The 20,333-nt window shown below is 37.1% G+C and overlaps 1 protein-coding gene across 18 annotated transcripts; it reads right to left on the bottom strand.

Moving 5' to 3' along the window:
* Window positions 1-263: 263 nt before the first annotated feature.
* LOC123714752 (zinc finger protein OZF-like) lies at window positions 264-20,007 on the bottom strand. Of its 18 annotated transcripts, none has more exons than XM_045669236.1 (21): window positions 19,612-20,007; window positions 17,337-17,503; window positions 16,926-17,124; window positions 16,390-16,455; window positions 15,997-16,086; window positions 14,576-14,659; window positions 13,271-13,415; window positions 12,205-12,315; window positions 11,813-11,923; window positions 11,573-11,683; window positions 11,047-11,130; window positions 10,348-10,431; window positions 9,957-10,127; window positions 9,567-9,737; window positions 9,279-9,449; window positions 8,078-8,147; window positions 7,309-7,470; window positions 6,360-6,482; window positions 5,695-5,801; window positions 4,815-4,904; window positions 264-4,621 (listed from the first exon to the last, which is right to left on the bottom strand). In XM_045669236.1, exons 2-20 carry the CDS (start codon window positions 17,369-17,371, stop codon window positions 4,831-4,833), a joined length of 2,169 nt encoding a protein of 722 aa, XP_045525192.1. In that variant the 5' UTR covers window positions 17,372-17,503; window positions 19,612-20,007; the 3' UTR covers window positions 264-4,621; window positions 4,815-4,830. The 18 variants fall into 18 exon arrangements, with proteins under 18 accessions (XP_045525192.1, XP_045525191.1, XP_045525194.1 ...); XM_045669235.1 differs by having other exon boundaries at window positions 9,567-9,749; XM_045669238.1 differs by lacking the exon at window positions 12,205-12,315 and having other exon boundaries at window positions 9,567-9,749.
* Window positions 20,008-20,333: the final 326 nt, after the last annotated feature.

Below are 20,333 nucleotides of genomic sequence, written 5' to 3' on the forward strand. Positions count from 1 at the left end.
TTTAGTTAGTATAGAGTATTTAGACATTAAGAGAATCTTCTAAAACTAGTGATTTGTAGTAGTATTTGTTGGCATCAAGACTGCGGTATGTAATTTATTATTTTATCACCCTATTTAGCTGCTGTTAATGACTTAGGCTCCATTGACAACAGTACTAGAACACATATAGTGCTAGATTTTGAGAAATGTTTACTAGAACACTCTTAGAACTCTGATATTGAAATAAAATAGTTTTTGGGGAAAGTTATAAAAGAAACAAGGTATTTAGCCACAAATATCATGGCACGTTTATTTTTCTCCACTACATGGCGACTTCTAAAAGAATCGTGACTCGTTATTTTTGCATTCATATAATTTCTTTTTTATAAGGGCCCGACATACCGAGCGCTATCGAATAATTTTACAATGTATACTTTTCATAAAATTAAATAAACTCTGTATTTATTTTGATCTAAATATAAATCACTATGAAATGAAAAATTTATTAAAAATCGCTTTGTTAGTTCGCTAATTATATTGATTGATGATTCTAATAATAATAAAGAGTACATTTAAAAAATCACATTAAAGCATATACATAATGCTGACTACATAATTTCCCTTACAGCCTCTTTACATTAATTGTAATGGTATACTCTTAAAGAATCAACGTTAAATAATAATTTGTATAAGAATATGTATAAAATAACACATGTAAACGATAATACCTAAAATGTAACTTCAATATAAAATAATTCAGTCCCAAGAGGCAACGTAAAATATATATGTCAAAGGAACCCTTGCGGTTGCAATTAATATAAAAATGCTACTTATAAAAGTATAAAATGACTGAACTAGTAATATTCTAAACAGTACATTTCGGGTATCATCAAAATAAACTCAAATCAAATAGAAACAGAGTACAAGAAAATAAATATGAAAAGGAGGCTGTAAAGGCATAATAACGTGCAATGTAATACACCAGTTAACAAACCTAACTTATGTCATAAAATATAACTAGCCTAAAAATTTTAACAATTAAAGAAAAAACAGTTGCAGTTAAAAATATTGGTCAATAAAACTCTGTAGAGCTATCGCTAAATGACCGCGAAAAAGCATCATGCCATGATGTTTGTTGTGAATTTTAATAAAATAGGAATTAAAAGTAGGTATGTAAAACACTCCAAAACTTCAATTTGGCTTAAAGCCGATATAATTTTTATACAACTATAAATAGTACAAAATCAGCGACTTAGAAATAGCTCTCAGTATATAAAAAAACGTTAAAATCCTTAGGCTGTACTCCGTATGATTATAATGTAAGCAACGCAATAAGTTGACAAAGCAGATATTCGCGTAAATCTAACGTACTATAGAACTAAATATTTATGTACCTTAGTCATAATGATTACACAAGGCTCACTGTTGCTCAATAAACCGGCACACGGAGGTGAACTAGCCCGATTTTGACAGACCAGCGCTGCCTCGAACCGATATAGGTATACATTTATCATCAACGGCTAAGATATGTACGATTTCCTAACAAAATTTTACGATTTACAAAGAAACTGGTTGGTCCAACACCACAACCGCTCCGATATTAGCAAACATAACAAACCTATAAACTTCTGCCAATCCTCCCATTGAGTATTCTCGGTGTAAACTGTGGATCCATAGCGACTCAGTCTTTTCTACGGTTGGAAATAAGTAGGAAATACAACTAAGAAAACTTTGACGATTACGTAAATGAAAAATATCTCGATTACACTCTAGTTTAGTAACTAACATCGTATTGTATGTAAAATAGTTGGGGCAGCGAAGACGCACACATTCCCGATCCGATAAAGAATCGCCTGCAAAAATATCTTTTGTGGGTCGTCGTGAAATTTGTGCATCCTAACTGTTAGTAGGGCCCTCGTCTTACGATATATATCTCTACCCTTCGATACACAAGTAAGGGTTGTAAATATAGAGTTACATGTCGTAACGAAGAAGGACCGCTCTCTATACTCCGTCCCCCTCCCGACTCGGCCAGGGTGACACCGCAGCAAAGCAATAATAAAAACAACCACGATAAAGACAAGAACATATAACAAAAATATATTACTAAATCTAAGATAGGCGTGCCAGCCTCGCGGAGCGTCGGGGAGCGGACACACGATAATATACATTTATATATACTTTATGTACTAGTTCACTATGTTGGTGTCTCTATTCCATTCACGTAAACTATGGTTTCACAACATCGCTCAGAGCTCCCGATGCTGCCGCTAAATATATATTGTAGGTAAATAATATTCTTCATTGGTGATCACTAAGTTGGTATAGGATAGATCAATACTATCCGAATTATGGAACATCTAGTTTCTCTAAATAATACTGTTCTCAATGGCTTGGTAAAAAACTTAATAAAGACGTTATTTTAGAAAAGACTCGATAAATTATTTTGGATGTTTATCTATTACTTTCACCTGGGCGACTAAATGCATCCGTCCGTATGTTAATCTAAAGTACATACATATTATTATTTAGTATTTATTTATAAATGATAAATGAGATATTGGCTTATTTTCTCGTGTTTCAAAATACAGAACTATCAAAATAAAAAAATATTTAGGACTATCAAACAACATTCGCATGTATATATTTATTATTATGTATATCTACGAGGAAATTTCGATCTTTAAATACGAAAGTATACTTCTGACCTAATACTCTACGATTACTTCAAATATTATAGCTTCAGTTCGACCTAGGCTCGTAGAACTACGATTCTACGAAAACTTAATTTTTCACAATAAAATTTTGATTCATCAATCCCACGACAATCGAATAAATAAAACCTACGAATATTTACAAATTTTGACCTTCACTTGGACACAACACGGAAATAAAACATCGCATCGCCAACAAAACGCGGCGCGAACCGAGACTCGTGGTGATACAATATTTTATTTCAGCACTACCCTGACCGGCGAACTTAACTATACACTTACGTCTACCGCATGTACATCGAAATGGCACCAATCTATCTTTGATATTACAATGGCAACCCAAAGGAACCCCCGCAACGGACACTGCACGTCGTCTCAAGGAATTGGAAGACTACCGCTATACAACTATTCGTAACCCTATTACGCCGTCAGTCCCGAGACGCGGAACGGAAGGATAAGAGATCGAGCATGAACGCGAAACAATGAAACGGAGTCGAGTATATCGCCTACCCGCGCTAACTGCTAGAAGGCACACAAAGAGAAGCTTCGAGAACACAGAACACGGGTCCTAACGCCTCAACAGTAACCGTGAACACCGTACGTGACTCCTACCAACGAAATACTATTAAAAAATATTGCCAATTTTATGTTGCAACAGGCACTTCTCTGGATTACTCCAATAAACATCATATTAAAAGTTAATTTTGTGAATCCATCTTATTGCCCCTGAGTGCGGGTTCAAACGTTTGTACTCGTAATTATTATCTTCATATGAAATCTGTTCATTAAAGCGTTCCCGCCGAATGCCCATAGGCCTCCAGCGATCAAAATATTCGACCTCTCAGTAACAGTTCTATAAAATTAGTCATTTACAGACATCTAAGTTAAAGCATCGCAATAAGATTTATTCCACTACTCTAACACGTACGATACGAGCAACAAGTGCACAATTTTCCAATACAAAATTATTCCCATAAAGTTTCCCTACAAAAATAATTTTTGCCCGCTTTTCTAGCGAAGAAACACTTTCGATTTGTATAAGTAAAAAATGTCTGTGATGCGTACCTGTCAAGTGTCAACTGTCAGCTGTCAACTGTATGATATCAATTCTGCACTTGTCGCACGTTACAGGGGATGACAAGCGAGTGACCACAAATTTAGAATTTCTGGATTTACCATTAACAATTCCGAAAGATATTATCACTAAGCAAATTAGAATATGAGATCAAAAATTTAGGCCTACAATCTATGAAACTTTAAGTAACGATTCATGTTTCCCACCACGAGTGATGGTAGATAAATCACAGCGGATAAACGATCACAATACGTACCAGGCGGTACCGCTACCACACTACTGACTACTGAGGGCTGCTACTATCATACAGCAGTAAGGATTTTGGAATGCATGGTCACGTGACCATGCGTTGTCATTCTTATCAGCGACATTAACATTTAGAATATCAATTTTCCAATTACTAAAACATTTTACTTTATGTAGTTTTTGTCTATTGGTTATAGAACAGTGAAGTATTTGTCTCATTATTATTATACAAACATTGAATTAATACATTTATCAATGAATATTAAACACAGATTTTCGTGAAACTTGTTAACCACTAAGTTGGAATATCCTCGACATTATTTCGTAGACAAACATACATAAAAAGTTCACATTACAGAATTTTTCAAATCCAATTCTATGACATACATGTCATCAAGTCTAAACCTTTTAAGTCGGTTAAAGCAATAAAGTAAAACGTAGCAGCCCTACTGACTAAACCCGACACGTGCTCGGCCCGAGGGATCCTCTCCATCCGTTAACGAGTGACGGCCGACCATACATACATAATGTATAAATAAATATAATATAAAAGTGTGTAGCTGCTCCTGGCCTTATTGCACTTGCGGCTACGGACTTCAATCGAGAGCTGGAAAAAAAGATTAAATAAAAGAAAATGCAGCTACCCGCATTTTTTTCATTTTCAACTGAGTGAACTTGTAGCTTCTAGAGTTTAATCTCATAAAACTAGATTGTATTTTGTATATCTAGATATACCAATGGCACTACGGAAATACCTCGACATACATTCATATTATTATTTAATTGCAAATGACACATACCAATATGCAGAAGGGATCAGTCCGAGAGTCGCATCCCTGACGTCATCTGTTGAGGCTGGGGGGTAGGTGTGTGCGACGGAGGGGGGGACGCTGACGAACAGACAATCTTATTACTTATAAAGCTGTGATTCACTCGTCACTTATGTAGCTTTATGTTGGTAAAGCGGTTCATTAGTATTAGAGTTATTCCTTATATAAACAGAAAATATATTTTTATAAGTAATAGAAGCAGTGTTGGCCTAGTGGCTTTAGCGTGCGACGCTCATCCCTTAGGTCGTAGGTTCGATCCCCGGCTGTGCACCAGTGGATTTTCTTTATATGTGCGCATTTAACATTCGCTCGAACGGTGAAGGAAAACATCGTGAGGAAACCGGCTTGCCTTACACCCAAAAAAGTCGACGGGGTGCATCACCTACTTGCCTATTCAATTTACAAATGATCATGAAACAGATTCAGAAATCTGAGGCCCAGACCTAAAAAGGTTGTAGCGCCATTGATAATTATAATAAAAGCCGTTGAATTGCTAAATAGGGTAAGATTTTAAACACTACGAGAGGTAATCATACAATAATTGCGACATGCTTGCGTTGACTACATTCTTCAATTCAGTACCAATCTAAGACAATCCACTCAATCGATAAGTTATGGATATAAATACTGACCAATAAAATAAAAAAAAAACACGCGAAAAATCTTTCGAAAAACAATTGAAACTAGATTCTTTAAATGGCAATCAATTTGCATGTGTATGCTAGTGTTGCTATAATCTAATTATGCTAGTGTTGCTAGAATTAAATAAAAAATATACACGATCCAATATTATATAAAAACCCGTTTCTTAATACTAAATGGACTGTTAAATGTTATTATTTCGACTCACAAATAGAAGCGATGGACTGTGGTGACATGGCTGACATCTTGGTGGTGCCGTCAAGCGACACTTGTGTACCCTGTGACGTCAGGTAACGGTTCACCATAGGCACGAAGCTGAAATTTATTTATTTTTTTATTATAACGTGACATATACAATTACACTTACATAGAAGTTTAAGTACATGGGGTAATCTTCCAAAATCCTAGGTTAGATTTCCGGTTTATTGATTGTTTATTATTATTGTATTAAGATTGCACTCTTAAAAATTCTTTATTTTTTACTGTTTAATTAGGGTTGCCTGGAATAGATCGCTTAGGGCGCCGATAAACTATTTTTAATATTATTTCATTCTTGTGCAAATAAATAAATATTTTTAGATGCCAACAGTAAATAAAAACTTATAACAGAAAATTATTATCTGTATATTGAAAAAAATCGTTAAAATATTTATTAGAGACTTTGTGTCCTGCTCGTCCAACATAAAGGGAGAATACTCAACCTATCCAACCCCTGATTGGCCAGGCCGAAGGCCCAAGTCTCTAAGATAGAGAAGTTGTAAATGTATATTCGTCAGCGCGTTTCAGGGTATAACGTCATCGCAGTGATTTGTAAGCGCAGCTTGTAAATGTCGCTACATATTCACTGTAGAGATTGGGTTTTTATATATTTACCTCAAATCGCAGACGCCAGGCGAGTCATAGTTTCCTGAATTTCCAGCCCCACCAGCGTTGCTTATGACGCCACTATTAGCGGACATATTACTGTGGCTGTCGCGGTGCACACGATTGTGATGACTGAAAAATATAATTAAGTTCAAAAGATGAACTATAAATATATATGACAATTTTGCAAGGACGATGTCATTGCAGTGATAGCCGATGTTAGTGTTGCCAGCCTACTAATATTTATATTAACCTAAGGTTCATGGCAAATTTGATTCTCCTAATTTTTAACAATTAGTTTCTACAGTCGCACTTTGTACCTAACAGGTTAAGATTTCAAACCAAACATGCCTTGTTTGAATTTTTAGTAAATAATTGTATTATTTTATATGAAACTACTATAATATATGATTGTATGATTAAATGCCGGCGCTTCGGCTGAAGGAGAAATTTAGACGATTAGTATCGCCGGTATCGTAAATTTCCTGTATTCTTTTTATAAATAAAAATAAAAACAAAGATTATTTTGCTTTGTATCTATCATTCACTTAAACTAGGACAAAAATCTCCTTTTAATAGCATACCTGATATAGCACAATTGAAAACTATAAAGCGGATCTGTGTGGTATATTATAAGTAGTAAGTTCTTCTAAAGGAAGTTGTAAGAAGATTTTTTTTGTAAGTACAACTGTATTTAGAGAAATCATAACAGAAATTGTGTAATTAATGTTTAAAAAATATCTATATTTAAATTAATGACAAATGAAATATATGGAGGAAATGGGCAAGAGTGTAATATGGACACTTAAAATGCCAGAAGGCGAGTGCCTTGGCGACGTTTTAAATTGGTTGCAAATTCCGGTGCTTCGCGGCAGAAAGTGCTCGGTTCTGGCAATTTTTAATCATTTAAATATACATCGGCAATGGAGCCTCAGGAAGACTCTGGAAAAAAACTTACCGTATAAGATAGCTGTCCCGTACAAACGTGCGTCCGCACACGCTACACTCGTAGCAAGGCCCAGCCGCGTGCGTACGAATGTGCAAAGCGAATTGAGACTTGGACGTGAATGTCATTGAACAACGCTCGCAACTTAGCGGCTTGTCCGCTACGTGCGACCACCTATAATAATTATTATATTAGATACATGCTAAGTATAAAAGGATTTCTTTTATAAATATTGACGTAATATTTTTTTTACGTATATAATTCTATGCAACTGTTTGTTCCCTCACCAATAACAATGAAAAAAAAAACAAATATATTAAATTTTTAAATTGCATATTTGTATATCTTAACCTAGTTTGTGTCAATACAAAATGCATTAAATATACATTTCTAAAGGCATCTGAAATAACATATGACAACCTATTATTTATGTTTTCCGTTTAACTTCCCTGAGCTTCCACTGATATTTCAAGAAATAATCTTCGAACAGCAATTAATTTGTATATATATATTTAAAAAACTATTAAATAAGCTTAACTATCTGTCACTATTATATAAATATATATAGTTTATAAACAATTATAAAATTGTAAGTGTTATGTAGAATTTATTACGTTCAAGTACCTATGACCATTAAAATGTTAAATGGAAGAGACTAGCTGCCCACGCCACAGGGAATCCTAGCACTTTCTCTTCTATCTTTTTTATCATATGTAATAAAGTTCTTTTTCTTATATTTTCTTGCACTACAGAAAGAACCAAACAAAAATCCCTTTCTCACCTGTGAGCCGTAACATAACTCTTCACAGCGAATCTTTTCTGACATATATCACATGCGTAAGGGCGTTCCCCTGAAATTTATAAAATTTATTAAAGTTCATAATAAAACATATTTCAACAAATCAGCCATTTAATCGGACAATTCACACGTCGCAATACAAAAATTTGGACAAATAGAGCAAATATTATTTAGTCTGCGAACCGACCCCGGCGTTTTCGTATGGGAGTTCGATATACCTCAACATCCTGAAGTCGCAACCTTTGGACCGAGCGGAACCATTTCACTATCGGAATCGCTGTAGTTATTCCAATTGGAAGTCACAGAGTAATTAATGGCCCAGCAGCTTCTTTTAGGGAATTGTTCGATTAGCTGCGTGCCGATTTGTTAGTAAAAAATATGCAAATTGAAGCAAAAATAAAAAAGACGGCAAGATGCAATAAGAATTGGTCTGAAAATGAATTGCTAATGTAAGGGAGATGATGCAGCGATTGTATGGTGTCGTCGGTGCCACATCATTATGATCGCAATTTGCCGTCTCTCGTTCTACCGCAGACTTCCATGCATGAAGCAATCAACGATCCTTAAAGCATAGATTAAAGCCAGCAATTTATCTGCGTATATCTATCGCCTCTAAATTTATCGAAATAAGGGTTTTCGGAAACATTTCTCGCTACCTATTATTATCAATCTTATAAGTGATACTGGGATCTTTCTTACTTGAGAAGCTATATACATATTTAGGAAAGCTTTTAGACGTAGGGTCCAATATTTTATCATAGTTCAAGAAAGCGTTATTTACAGCGAATACGTAAGCTGATACTAAGGCTAAACATTTCAGAAAACTCTTATTTTAAATGTGAATCTTCAAGAATTCCGCATTATGCAATAAAAAAACATTTATTATAAAAAAAGCCCTTTTACTTATCACAAACCACATTCAATTATTAACTAAAACATCAAACGACCCGGCTAAGACCATCGATTCGTTTTCAGGTGCGTCCTGATTGTTATCATATTAATTCAACGTTTTGAAAAGGAATCGAGAACGGTACTGTAAACGAACCGATAGTTATAAGGTCTTAGGTAGGGTTGCCATACATAAATATTAAAGGATTAAGATATTTCATAGAAGTTCATTAATATTGTACTGGTACCGATGATGGCAACCCTAGGCTTACAGTACAGAACTCGTTTTCCATACCGGTATGAATGCGCTTGTGAATGTTGAGGGTAGATTTCTGCGTGAAGCGTTTGTAACAGACATCGCACTCGAAGGGCCGCTCGCCTGTGTGCGTGCGCATGTGTATTTCCAGGTAGGGCTTGCAAGTGAACGCCGCCGGGCACTCCATGCACTGATACGGCCGCCCTTGCACTACCCATCAATAACTAACGTTATAATACACGCCGGCCTATCGTCACATGTGGCACCGACAACTCAACGAGATGAACATATAAAATGAGCTAATGACATATTCATAATAGGACTCACCTGTGTGCGTTCTTTTGTGTATGTTCAGCGTAGACTTTTGCGCGAATCTCTTGAGGCACACGTCACACTGGTAAGGCCGCTCGCCCGTGTGCGTGCGATTGTGGATCTCCAGGTACTGCTTGCAAGTGAAAGCCGCCGGACACTGCAGACACTGGAAGGGCCGGCCCTGCACTGTATGCCGGTCTGATTAGCGGAGTAGTGAATGTTCCAGCAGCGCCCCGACTCTACGCCCAACCCCGCTCGGAGCGAGTGAGGAGGGACTTGCGTCTCCTTTTGTGTGCGCAGAGTCGAGAGGCTGCTCCGGCGTAGTGAACTAAGAGCGGAAGGCCCCCGCCCGCGCCCGCGCCCGCATACCGCCGCGCGGCCCTAAGCTCTCGAGACGCAACGTACCTGAGTGCGTCCGCTTGTGAATGTTGAGACTCGACTTCTGCGTGAAGCGCTTCAGGCAGATGTCGCACTGATACGGCCGCTCACCCGTGTGCGTCCGCGTGTGAATCTCCAGGTATTGCTTGCAGGTGAAGGCCGCGGGACACGACAGGCACTGGAACGGTCTGCCCTGGACTGGTGCCCAAATTACATTATAGAAGCGGCGGGCCGGAAGCGGCTAAGCTAGGGAGTCGCGGCGCGGACTGGTCGACGCTCGCCGCTAACTCCGCTCCTCAGTTCGGTTCGTGCGAGGTCTAGAACGCGGGGACGAGGCGAGACGCGGAAAGGACGCGGCGGAACGAACGGAGAGAGGCTGGGGGCGGGCGGGGTCCAGTCCGACCCGACTGACACCCACCTGTGTGCGTCCGTCTATGGATATTGAGGCTGGACTTCTGCGTGAAGCGCTTCAGACACGCGTCGCACTGATAGGGCCGCTCGCCTGTATGCGTGCGCATGTGAATGTCCAGGTAGGGGCGACGGGCGAACGCCGCCGGGCAAAGCCCGCACGCGAATGGACGCCCTTGCACTGCGCCCAGTGCACACACAAAAGCGAGTAACGCACGTCGCCGACGCAATACGGCTCGCGTGCCTTGATTCGGCGGCCCCCAGCCAATCTCCGACGCGTCATCAAAGACAATTACTACTTTAGTCTTTCAAGCCCCAGTTTTAACTTTTAAAATTATCGCGATTGCGTCTTGACGGCGATTGCATTACCGCTTTTGTGATAGAATTAATATTTATGAAATTATGATGAATTTGACAATGACAAATTATACGGAATGATGGTCGAGCGATAAACAATAAACGACCGGAGTAGATCGGGGAACGATGAGTGCAGAAGTACGAAAAAGCACGCTTCATGAGTCATTGATTATGAAGATGTTAGTTAAGCAACGAGATGAAAGCTATGGACAAAGTGCAAAAATTAACTTGTTAGGCAACGGAAAATAGGAAAAAAAGCATGACGCTAAATGAAGTGGGTGCGTGACGTTTCAAATTGCAGATCGTATCGAAAGAACCACTATGTATTAAAATGTAGTAGTGGGCTACTAACCCGTATGTATTTTTTCGTGCAAATTGAGCGCGCACTTCTGCGTGAAGGACTTGAGGCAGACGGTGCACTGGAAGGGCCGCTCGCCTGCGCCGCCACACGCGCGGGGACAGAGAAAAAAACATAATGGACGATGGACAAATAATTTTACTCAATACTGTCCCAATAAACCGCATCTGTTTGAATAGCTACCATGAGGGAATTTTAACGTGTTATTTGTCCATCAGACTTCTCCTACGGTAACTTAAAATTTCACAACGTTCACATGCTTTTGATACAGTTTGTGAATAGTTTTCGAGCGCGCACCTAAACAATTGCCAAAGTATACGTATTGAAAAAGCAGTGGTGTTCCTTTTGAAACGAGAAACACTTCCGAATCGCTAATCTTAAAAAAAAACAGGAATTTTGGGAGCCCTTAAAACTATTCACAAAGAAGGCGTCAAAGCCACAACAATAAGAATTGGAAAAGATACCCTTTGCGATTGTGACTTAGATACCTATACAAGTTATAATACATTAAGGGACCCACCGGTGTGTATACGTTTATGAGTGCCCAGGCTGGACTTCTGAGTGAAGCGCTTGTCACAGATGTCGCATTGATAGGGGCGCACTTTGTTGATCAGCGATTGGATGTGCTCCTCTAGAAATAGCAACAAAATTCAGCTACAAAAACGATCCTCTTTCACGCCGCTACTTCGTTAATGCCTAGTGACGTCAACTCTAAGTTATATTCAATGTCTACATAAGGATCTTAGGGCAAAATGCCTACCCGTGTGTATCTTTCCATGTCGGCCAAGGCTGGACTTCTGAGTGAAGCGCATAAAACAGATGTGGCACTGGTACGGCCGCACTTTCTCTAACAGGGCTCGTCTGTGCTCCTCTATAAGTTACACGAGTATCGATATAGCAATTTGTTCCCTCTCAACTTCAATTAACCTAACGGTCTCACTCTCAGTCACACACACTCAGGGGGGAGGTTACGAAACTAACCGCGCTGCCTCAAAGATCGTCACGCATAAGTCGATTAAATTAGTAAACGTCGCCGCGTTCAGCACATATGTACAATTATATACAGGGAATACGTAGTGTAGTTAAGGGCTTGAGGGTCTGATAAAACTTAGTAAGGAGAAAAAGCACAAGGCGGTGCGAAAGGAAACCCACCCGTGTGTATTTTCTTGTGGCGGTTGAGGCTGGAGCTCTGCGTGAAGCGCATCTGACAGAGGTCACACTTGTAGGGCCGCTCCTTCACCATCAATGCGCGAAGGTGCTCATCTAAAAGCCAGGCCACATTTCGATCTACAGTTCCTCATTGATCGTGCCACAGACACACAATGGACGCCCAGTGTGTGTCTACCTCCCCCTGTTAACCTTACAAACACACGCCGATAACTCAAAAACTATTCACATCTGCATGGTAACATGTTTCATGTTGTGAGTCGCACCAGTGTCCTAATTCATTGACTACGGTATTCTTTAGGGTAAAATAAACGTGTACAAATATTACTTTTAAAAAGCTTTGTCCAGAGGCCGTAAGCGACAGTTTACCTAGTGTTAATTTTCAGCACCTTATAGTGATTTTTGAATTGTTATTTTACTGGATTTCAGCGGAGATAGGAGATCTAATCTATCTCGTCGCAATGTTTTATATATCAGCAAAATAAATATAAAAGGCAAAACATACGATCTACCAACAAAATTACTATAAACTACTTGTTCTACAGAAGACATAAAAATACAACAAAATACAGATAACGCGAAAACAGGAGGAGGGTGACTTGATCAAATGTAAAACCAATTATTAAGTAATCCCCTCATGGTAATAATATTATCCCTATTATTGTAAATGGCAACTCAGAATTTTTCATTAAAACATATAACAGCTTGTATAAGTGAATTCGTTTAAAAATAACAAATGACCTTCCCTAGGAAACAAAATATTCTATTTCGACGCTAAACTTCAAAATATAAAATTTTAATTTTAACAAATGGTGATATCTAAACACTAGAGTCTAGGGGGAGATTGATCCACATTTTCAAATAATGAGATTGACATCTGTCAATTGTTTTATCGTTATAATCTGTGTCACTAAAATTCTAGATTTGATAGTCATAAATAAGATCGTTGTCTAAGAGTTCTGTAATGTTTGCTAAAACATTCATTTGCGTTGAATTAACGTAGAGTATCAATGAACATGGATCAATCTAAATAAATTCAAAATAAACTCACCGGTGTGTACACGTTTGTGCGTATTGAGACTGGACTTCTGCGTGAATCTCTTGAGACATAGATCGCATTGGAAAGGTCTTTCGCCTGTGTGCGTGCGCATGTGCACTTCTAAGTATGGCTTGCGGCAGAACGCTGCGTCGCATACCTGTAAATAGTCATTTGTTACCTCCATGTTTAAAAATACGTTTATAACGCATTTGTCAGGTCGCAAGTCCTTATTTATAATGCATTAGATTTCGATATACAATGATCATTGTTAGGGTAAAATTTAGTAAGCATTTTTAAGTATAACATAAGGTAAAGTATTTATAAGAGTAAGGTAATGTCAAAATCCAATACACACATACATACATGAAAATCACACTTAGAGTCTCTACACACATTGCTATCGTTGCCTAGGACAACTGTGGTGATACATGTAAGATTGTCCACAAATTTCTACGATGAACCCAGCCCAAAATTATAGGCAAATACAAGTTTGCTAGGTCGGGCGGTAAAGGAAGCTTACTTGAGACCAGTGTGTCGGCGTAGGTACCGCTGGTTCGAGAAATTGGAAGCTAAAAGCCTGCAATTGGCGGGAGATGGCACTGAAGAGGGAGCAAAAGACGTTTCGCAAGAAACTTATTAAATCGCAGAGCCAGCAGAGAATAGCACAAAGTCAGGTATATTTCAACTTAGGGTACAGTCGAAGTTTCATTATTGGCTTTATAGGCACGTACGTTGGCTACATGTTAATAAGGGAAAAAAATCAATGACATTTAAAGTCGGTATATATATATATATGTTTATTTTTAATTGAATCTCGTTGTTGGCCTTAAGGGCCTTTACAGCTCAACTCGGCCTGAATTGGCGTTTAACACGCGGTTAGGCAAGCGTCTCCTGTAGGACTAGGACCTCGGCTGGGGCCGTCGCGGGGTGGTCAATCACCTGAAGGGCAGGACGGAAGCTCACTGGAGTGAGCGAAGTACGTAGAAAAAGAAAGAAACAAAATATTCATGATTAATTATATATATATATATATCACACAGAACATCGATATATATATATACCTCCAAAACGACGGCGAACGACCAGAAATTTGCGAGTTCGAGTGGATTCGACAATGATGTAGATATACAATTAGATGATTAGGCGTGTGTACAGGACAACGTTTGTCGGCTCTGCTAGTAACAATCAAGCAATTTTAATCTAGGTTAACGCCATTTTTCCGAAGGGGTAAATTCCCACTTCCACCATGCCGGTCGGTTATAAGTACTTTTTACCTGACCTAACCTAACTCAAAAAAAATATTAGAAATTAAATTACCGTGCACTGAAAAGGTTTGTTGCCCGAGTGTAGTTTCATGTGGACATAATACGAAGACGCCGATGACAACACTTTGCCGCAAACCTGAAAACATCTTCACTCTTATTCATTATTACAAGATTTTAGTATTACAACTGTACTAGTAATGCTAGAAATATTTTTAATCCTGCCGGAGAATCCAATACCCAAGATGAGGTCTTCATGGATGGAGGGCAAACATCGCCATTTTAGCAAATCACGTCAAACGTTTGGCTTTTAAAATAAAACACCGCCATTTTGGCAAATCACGTCAAAGGCTTGGCTTTTAAGATAAATGACCGCCATTTTGGTAAATCACGTCAAAAGCTTGGCTTATAAGATAAAACACCGCCATTTTGGCAAATCACGGCAAAGGCTTGGCTTTTAAAATAATTGACCGCCATTTTGCCAAACACGTTAAAGGCTTGGCTTTTAAAATAAAACACCGCCATTTTGGTAAATCACGTCAAACGTTTGGCTTTTAAAATAAAACATCGCCATTTTGGCAAACACGTTAAAGGCTAGGCTTTTAAAATAAAACACCGCCATTTTGGTAAATCACGTCAAAAACTTGGCTTATAAGATAAAACACCGCCATTTTGGCAAATCACGGCAAAGGCTTGGCTTATAAAATAATTGACCGCCATTTTGCCAAACACGTTAAAGGCTTGACTTTTAAAATAAAACACCGCCATTTTGGTAAATCACGTCAAAAGCTTGGCTTATAATATAAAAGGCCGCCATTTTGGTAAATCATTAAAAATAATATCCAAGACAATTTTTACACCTCAAATAACCTGACGTATCTGTTATACATACAAGTTAGTTCTCCTAATCGAAATCATGAGTACGAAGACGTGCGGTGTGGTAAATATTAAAATAAAATAAAAATATTATTGTTTACTCTATATCCTCTTAGCACTCATGTATACAAGGTAACCCCTGCACTCTTCCCTCTATAGACGAGTGCATGCGCACTTGCGTGCAAATGAACTGACTTGAGTGTTGTGCGAACAAGTTTGAACCTACAGATACCGGCAAACTTCTTAGGCATTAGGGAGTACGGGAAAGTTTGCGCATCGTACAAAGCGCGGGACACAAGCGTCAACTGATTTACCAATCACGCGATCGACACGTCACTCTAAGTGATACCTAAAAATCGCTCCTGCGCAATCAAGGACATTTGTTCAAGTTATTAGCCGGTATCTGAACTTGAACTTGATTACAAGTTTTTGTTTCCACTATATAATTTGCATGCAACTTGTATGCAAGTCATTTGAATAATGGAAACGCGACTTTACGCACAGGTTAATAGCGTATTGAAATGTCACAATAACGGTATCTGTTGTGCATATTGGCAGTATAAATAGTTTTATTTTTATGTTCTATTCTCTATGACTTACCTTACAAGCTTGAGGTTTAGATCGTGGTACACCTTGACCGTTAGACACTTCCATCTTCGTCTGAACCGATCCCATATCGACACCCATACCCTGACACCAAAAGAAAACAAATAAGCTAAAAAAGTGTATATGTATCATTTAGATACTTCTTAGGTGCGTCTCTCAAGTCACAATCTCGTCTTGAGCGCTATCAAATATGAAAACTTCATACAGCAAAAATGGATTAACAGCTCTTGAACGTAAGGTTAAGTGTGATTAATATTCGTAAGCCAATATCATACTTAAATATCCAATTCCAACAATATCGCAAAAATCAATCTCATCCTCATTTTTAAACTACTTCTTAAAAGGTTATTTCCCTTCCGTGACGAAGTCGCAAGTAACTTGACTCACCTGAGAACATTGCCGTCCATCCATGTCCATTTCTACACCTTCATCGTCCATACCTTTAAAACTTAGCTGGAACAAAAATAAAGATAATAGTTTAAAAGTGTGTCTATCAACTACGATGCGTTTTTGGGCGTCTCGTATGCTCGTTTAACAACGAGATTTCAAGGGTAACTGGTAAACATAGGAAGATATCGGCAAAAAGCAGGATGGGAAAAATAGGGAGGCATCTTAGAAAATATATTTTTGTATATTATATGTAAATAAGATGTGGATAAATATAAGCTTATTATTATTGTATAAAACATTCAATATATTATGTTACATAATTATAACTTTTCAAATTTCTATTGCTTTATTGATGTCATTTTCGTTCGTTATATTACGAGTTCGTAACTTTTTTATAACCCGACCAAAAATCTTCATTTTTTTAATTTACGTCTTTAGTCTATGCATGGCTCATTTCAATATGCTATTCCTCATCAACAATGTAGGTACCTTTTCTAGTAGTAGTTTTCGACAGTATAGAAATATTTACTAACATTATCAACATCATCATCCTGTTCATGTTGCATATCCTGTTGGTGCTGTTCCAGCAGCTCCTGTTGGTGTACTTGGTGTTGTATGAGGCTGTCTTTGGAGTCCTCTTGGGGAAGATGCTGGTTCATAATGATACCATGTGAATCTGAACGGACTATAGTAGGCGGGCCGGTGTTTATATGCGAATGTGATGTGTAGAAACTGTAACATGGATTTTTAAATTATATTTTTGAATGTTTTTATTATAGAAATGTAAACATCGACAGCCTCTGTGGCTTAGTGGTTAACGCATATCTTGAACCTGGATTCAAGTTTATGTGAAAAAGTAACTTTCCTACCAGTCCTAAGAAAACTTCGGTGAAATAAACACTGAAATTGTTCAGCCATTGTTATGGGGCTTCATACATACATACCTCATAGGCTCAGCTTTAATCTGCTGCTCGAACATGGAGATGGTGGCCAGAAGGTCGCCGGGGGGCGGCACGGGGACGCCCACGCCCCGTGCCACGCCCCCCACGCCCCAATGCGCTGGAAAGCTAATGGTGCCTGCTGCACCCCATCGCAGCTTCCCTGCCCCAACCTACAAAAAAGTATATTTTTAGACTGCTCAAGTCTCTCCAACTATATGAATGATGCCTTAAGGTAAAGGGTCACTCTAGATCTTCCACCTAAGGTCCTAAGGTATGCATGCAACTGACAAAGGAAATGCTAAAGCCCAATCACCATCTTAGATCCCCTGACATACAACATAGCAATGGAATTAGACCATACCCACCATGTGAACTTGTTGACTATACAGTCTGGTCTTCACCTTCAGGCATCCTTTACCATACAATTACAGAAATGCTTATTCCTCAAAAAAAAATATTAAACTGACCCTGACTGCTACAATTACATCTATGTCCTTCTTGTTAATTAAACAAAAAATAAATAAAAACTACTATACTAATAATTGATATTTTTATCTATGATTACTTACTGAGAGCCACTCTCACATATGTTTATTTGATACATATTATAATCAAACTTATTTTAAAATTATTATTTATTAAAGCTCGTAAAATTAAATTATATTCATAATTGAGTATGATTTATAGGATTTTCGGTATCTTAATTGTATTGTTACAAATTCTCAGATTTAAAAAAAACATCAGAATTAGAAATAGATGGTTATAGCATGGTGTACTTGTGTTGTACTATGCTTTAGATATAGCCCACTGACAGAAAGACTAAACATGAAATTAAGGCCTTTTTAAAACAAAAACATAAAATTTTACTAATGACGAATTAAAAAGTAATTACAGCGGTTGTAAATATCTTTCAATTGGTCATTTTCATCTGTTTGTCAGTCTTATATTCATCATGATTCCAAGACATAATCTCAGTGCATTTTGTATTTTAATAACACAAAATATACCTGCTTTACTTTATACATTTTTTTTTAAATATACCCCTAATTCTTATTCAGTTTTAAGTAATCTACTAGTGTGGGATGATGTTTAAGTAGAAAAGTTTGTTTCAAATAAGATGCTTATTGGTAATTATAGAACATTTCTTGACAGTGGTGTATAAAATTACATAATGTCTAAATTATATATATTTATTTAATATTCACATAAACAATTTTGTATTAGGAAGTATTCTTTCCTAATTTATGTTAAATTAGCTAAGCCTTAATATGCGATATTTTCAATGAATAAAATGATTATTTAAGTAAACTTAATATAAGCTATCCAATCGAGCAAAAATGTCAGGACTATTTAGTTTTAAGAAACTTAAAAATATAAGTAATGATATAACATGAATAATAAATATGAAACTTGAAAATAAAACAAAGCATTCTAAATTAACAAAAATTTATTTCTAGTATGAAGATGTCTAATAAAAACTGGTTACAATAATAAGAAAGCATGCAAAGGTGATGTTGGTTAAAAATTAACTAGTGAAATTAAAGCAGATTGGTAAGGTGGCATACATGTTATGGCTAAATTTTTGCATTTCCTAATAAATTTATTATAAAGAATCCTATTAATTCAAACATTTAGCTACTAATTATAAATACCAAATGATGATATCCACCTACATACCTATACAAAACATTGCACTAAAAATATTATTCTTATCATTAAACACAATAATTATAGTGAAGTATGTATATATTATATAAATATTGTCTATACACACTTATGCATTTCTCATACAAATAAATTCTAATAAGAACTTTAAATTCACAAAAATTAATCACCACCTCCAAATGTCTCCACCCAACCTCCCCCCGCATCAATAAAATGGCCAATTCGTTATTGAATTTTGTCCCCAACTTACAGCCTGAGGCTGCGCGACGCCGGTTGTTAGGCACGAGTAATTAATTACTACAATCATAATGTAAACAATATGCTTGATCGAACTAATATTAATTGTATGGAAAGTTATGTCATATCTCGAGCCTAAAAATATATATCGAAGCGGTTTATGATATTACAATTCGGTTGTTTGAACTATGTAAACACAAACACTAGTAGACTTGTTTACAGAAAGTAATTGTTATTTATAAACAATAAATTTGTATTTTAGGATAATTGAAATATTATGATTATCGACTAATTATACCGTTTAAAATAGATGTAAAGTTACATTTTACACTTATTATCTATCGTGATACTATAACAAATCTTTGAATCTACTCACTTATATGAAGAAACGTCTAACAAAAGTGGCGTGTGCAGAAACACATAAATTAGAACACTAATTACACAATTCCGATAAGATTGGCCATTCGAATTATGTTTTTCTTAGCCAGCGACATAAAATGGCTGCTACCTCATTGTTCTGCGCGTTCGTTCGTGCGCATAGAAGCCGTGAACGCTTGGGGACGACTTCTCCACCAATTAAAAGTATGGCGCGAAATTTAAGACGTCGTTAATGAGATACTTTATTATAATTATTTACAGTTACCCAATAACATCTCACAAATATAGAAGAACGTAAAGACAGTAAATAGAGTAATGAACAAGACAGGAATATAAAAAGTGGAATTGCAACCATCATCAGAATCAACGCAGTTTGTGTCGCTCTCCGTAGATTTGCTTATTAGTTGCTGTTTATGCCGGATTCCTTCCAAATGCTGTGTATATTGATTAGCAGAGTTAGTAAAAATACCACACGTATGACAATGGTATCGTTTGAATCGCATTAGCTTTACCGGCTTTTCACCTTCATTTTTTTCCATTTCAAGTGTTTTATAAGGAAGGACTTGACAGATTCAATAAGAAATGGTTTTGTATTATATTTGTACCCTTTTCCCGAATTTCTTGTAAAAAATAATAAATGTACTAATATTAAAACTAATTTAACTTATTTATAGAACGTGCTCGACTACGTATGCTAATCCTCTATCAAAATGAGTATGA

The sequence above is a fragment of the Pieris brassicae genome, chromosome 9, assembly GCF_905147105.1.
Source record: "Pieris brassicae chromosome 9, ilPieBrab1.1, whole genome shotgun sequence".
In the NCBI taxonomy this organism is placed as follows: domain Eukaryota; kingdom Metazoa; phylum Arthropoda; class Insecta; order Lepidoptera; family Pieridae; genus Pieris; species Pieris brassicae.

What these genes read in the sequence shown, in the direction of transcription:
- LOC123714752 (XM_045669235.1), bottom strand. Translation starts at nt 17,371, where the DNA reads ATGTTCGAGCAGCAGATTAAAGCTGAGCCTATGAG. An exon ending in CCATAGACGGACGCACACAG is followed by an intron (nt 10,128 to 10,347) that starts GTGGGTGTCAGT and finishes TTTGGGCACCAG; the next exon opens with TCCAGGGCAGACCGTTCCAG. An exon ending in CCTGGCGTCTGCGATTTGAG is followed by an intron (nt 5,802 to 6,359) that starts GTAAATATATAA and finishes AATAAATTTCAG; the next exon opens with CTTCGTGCCTATGGTGAACC.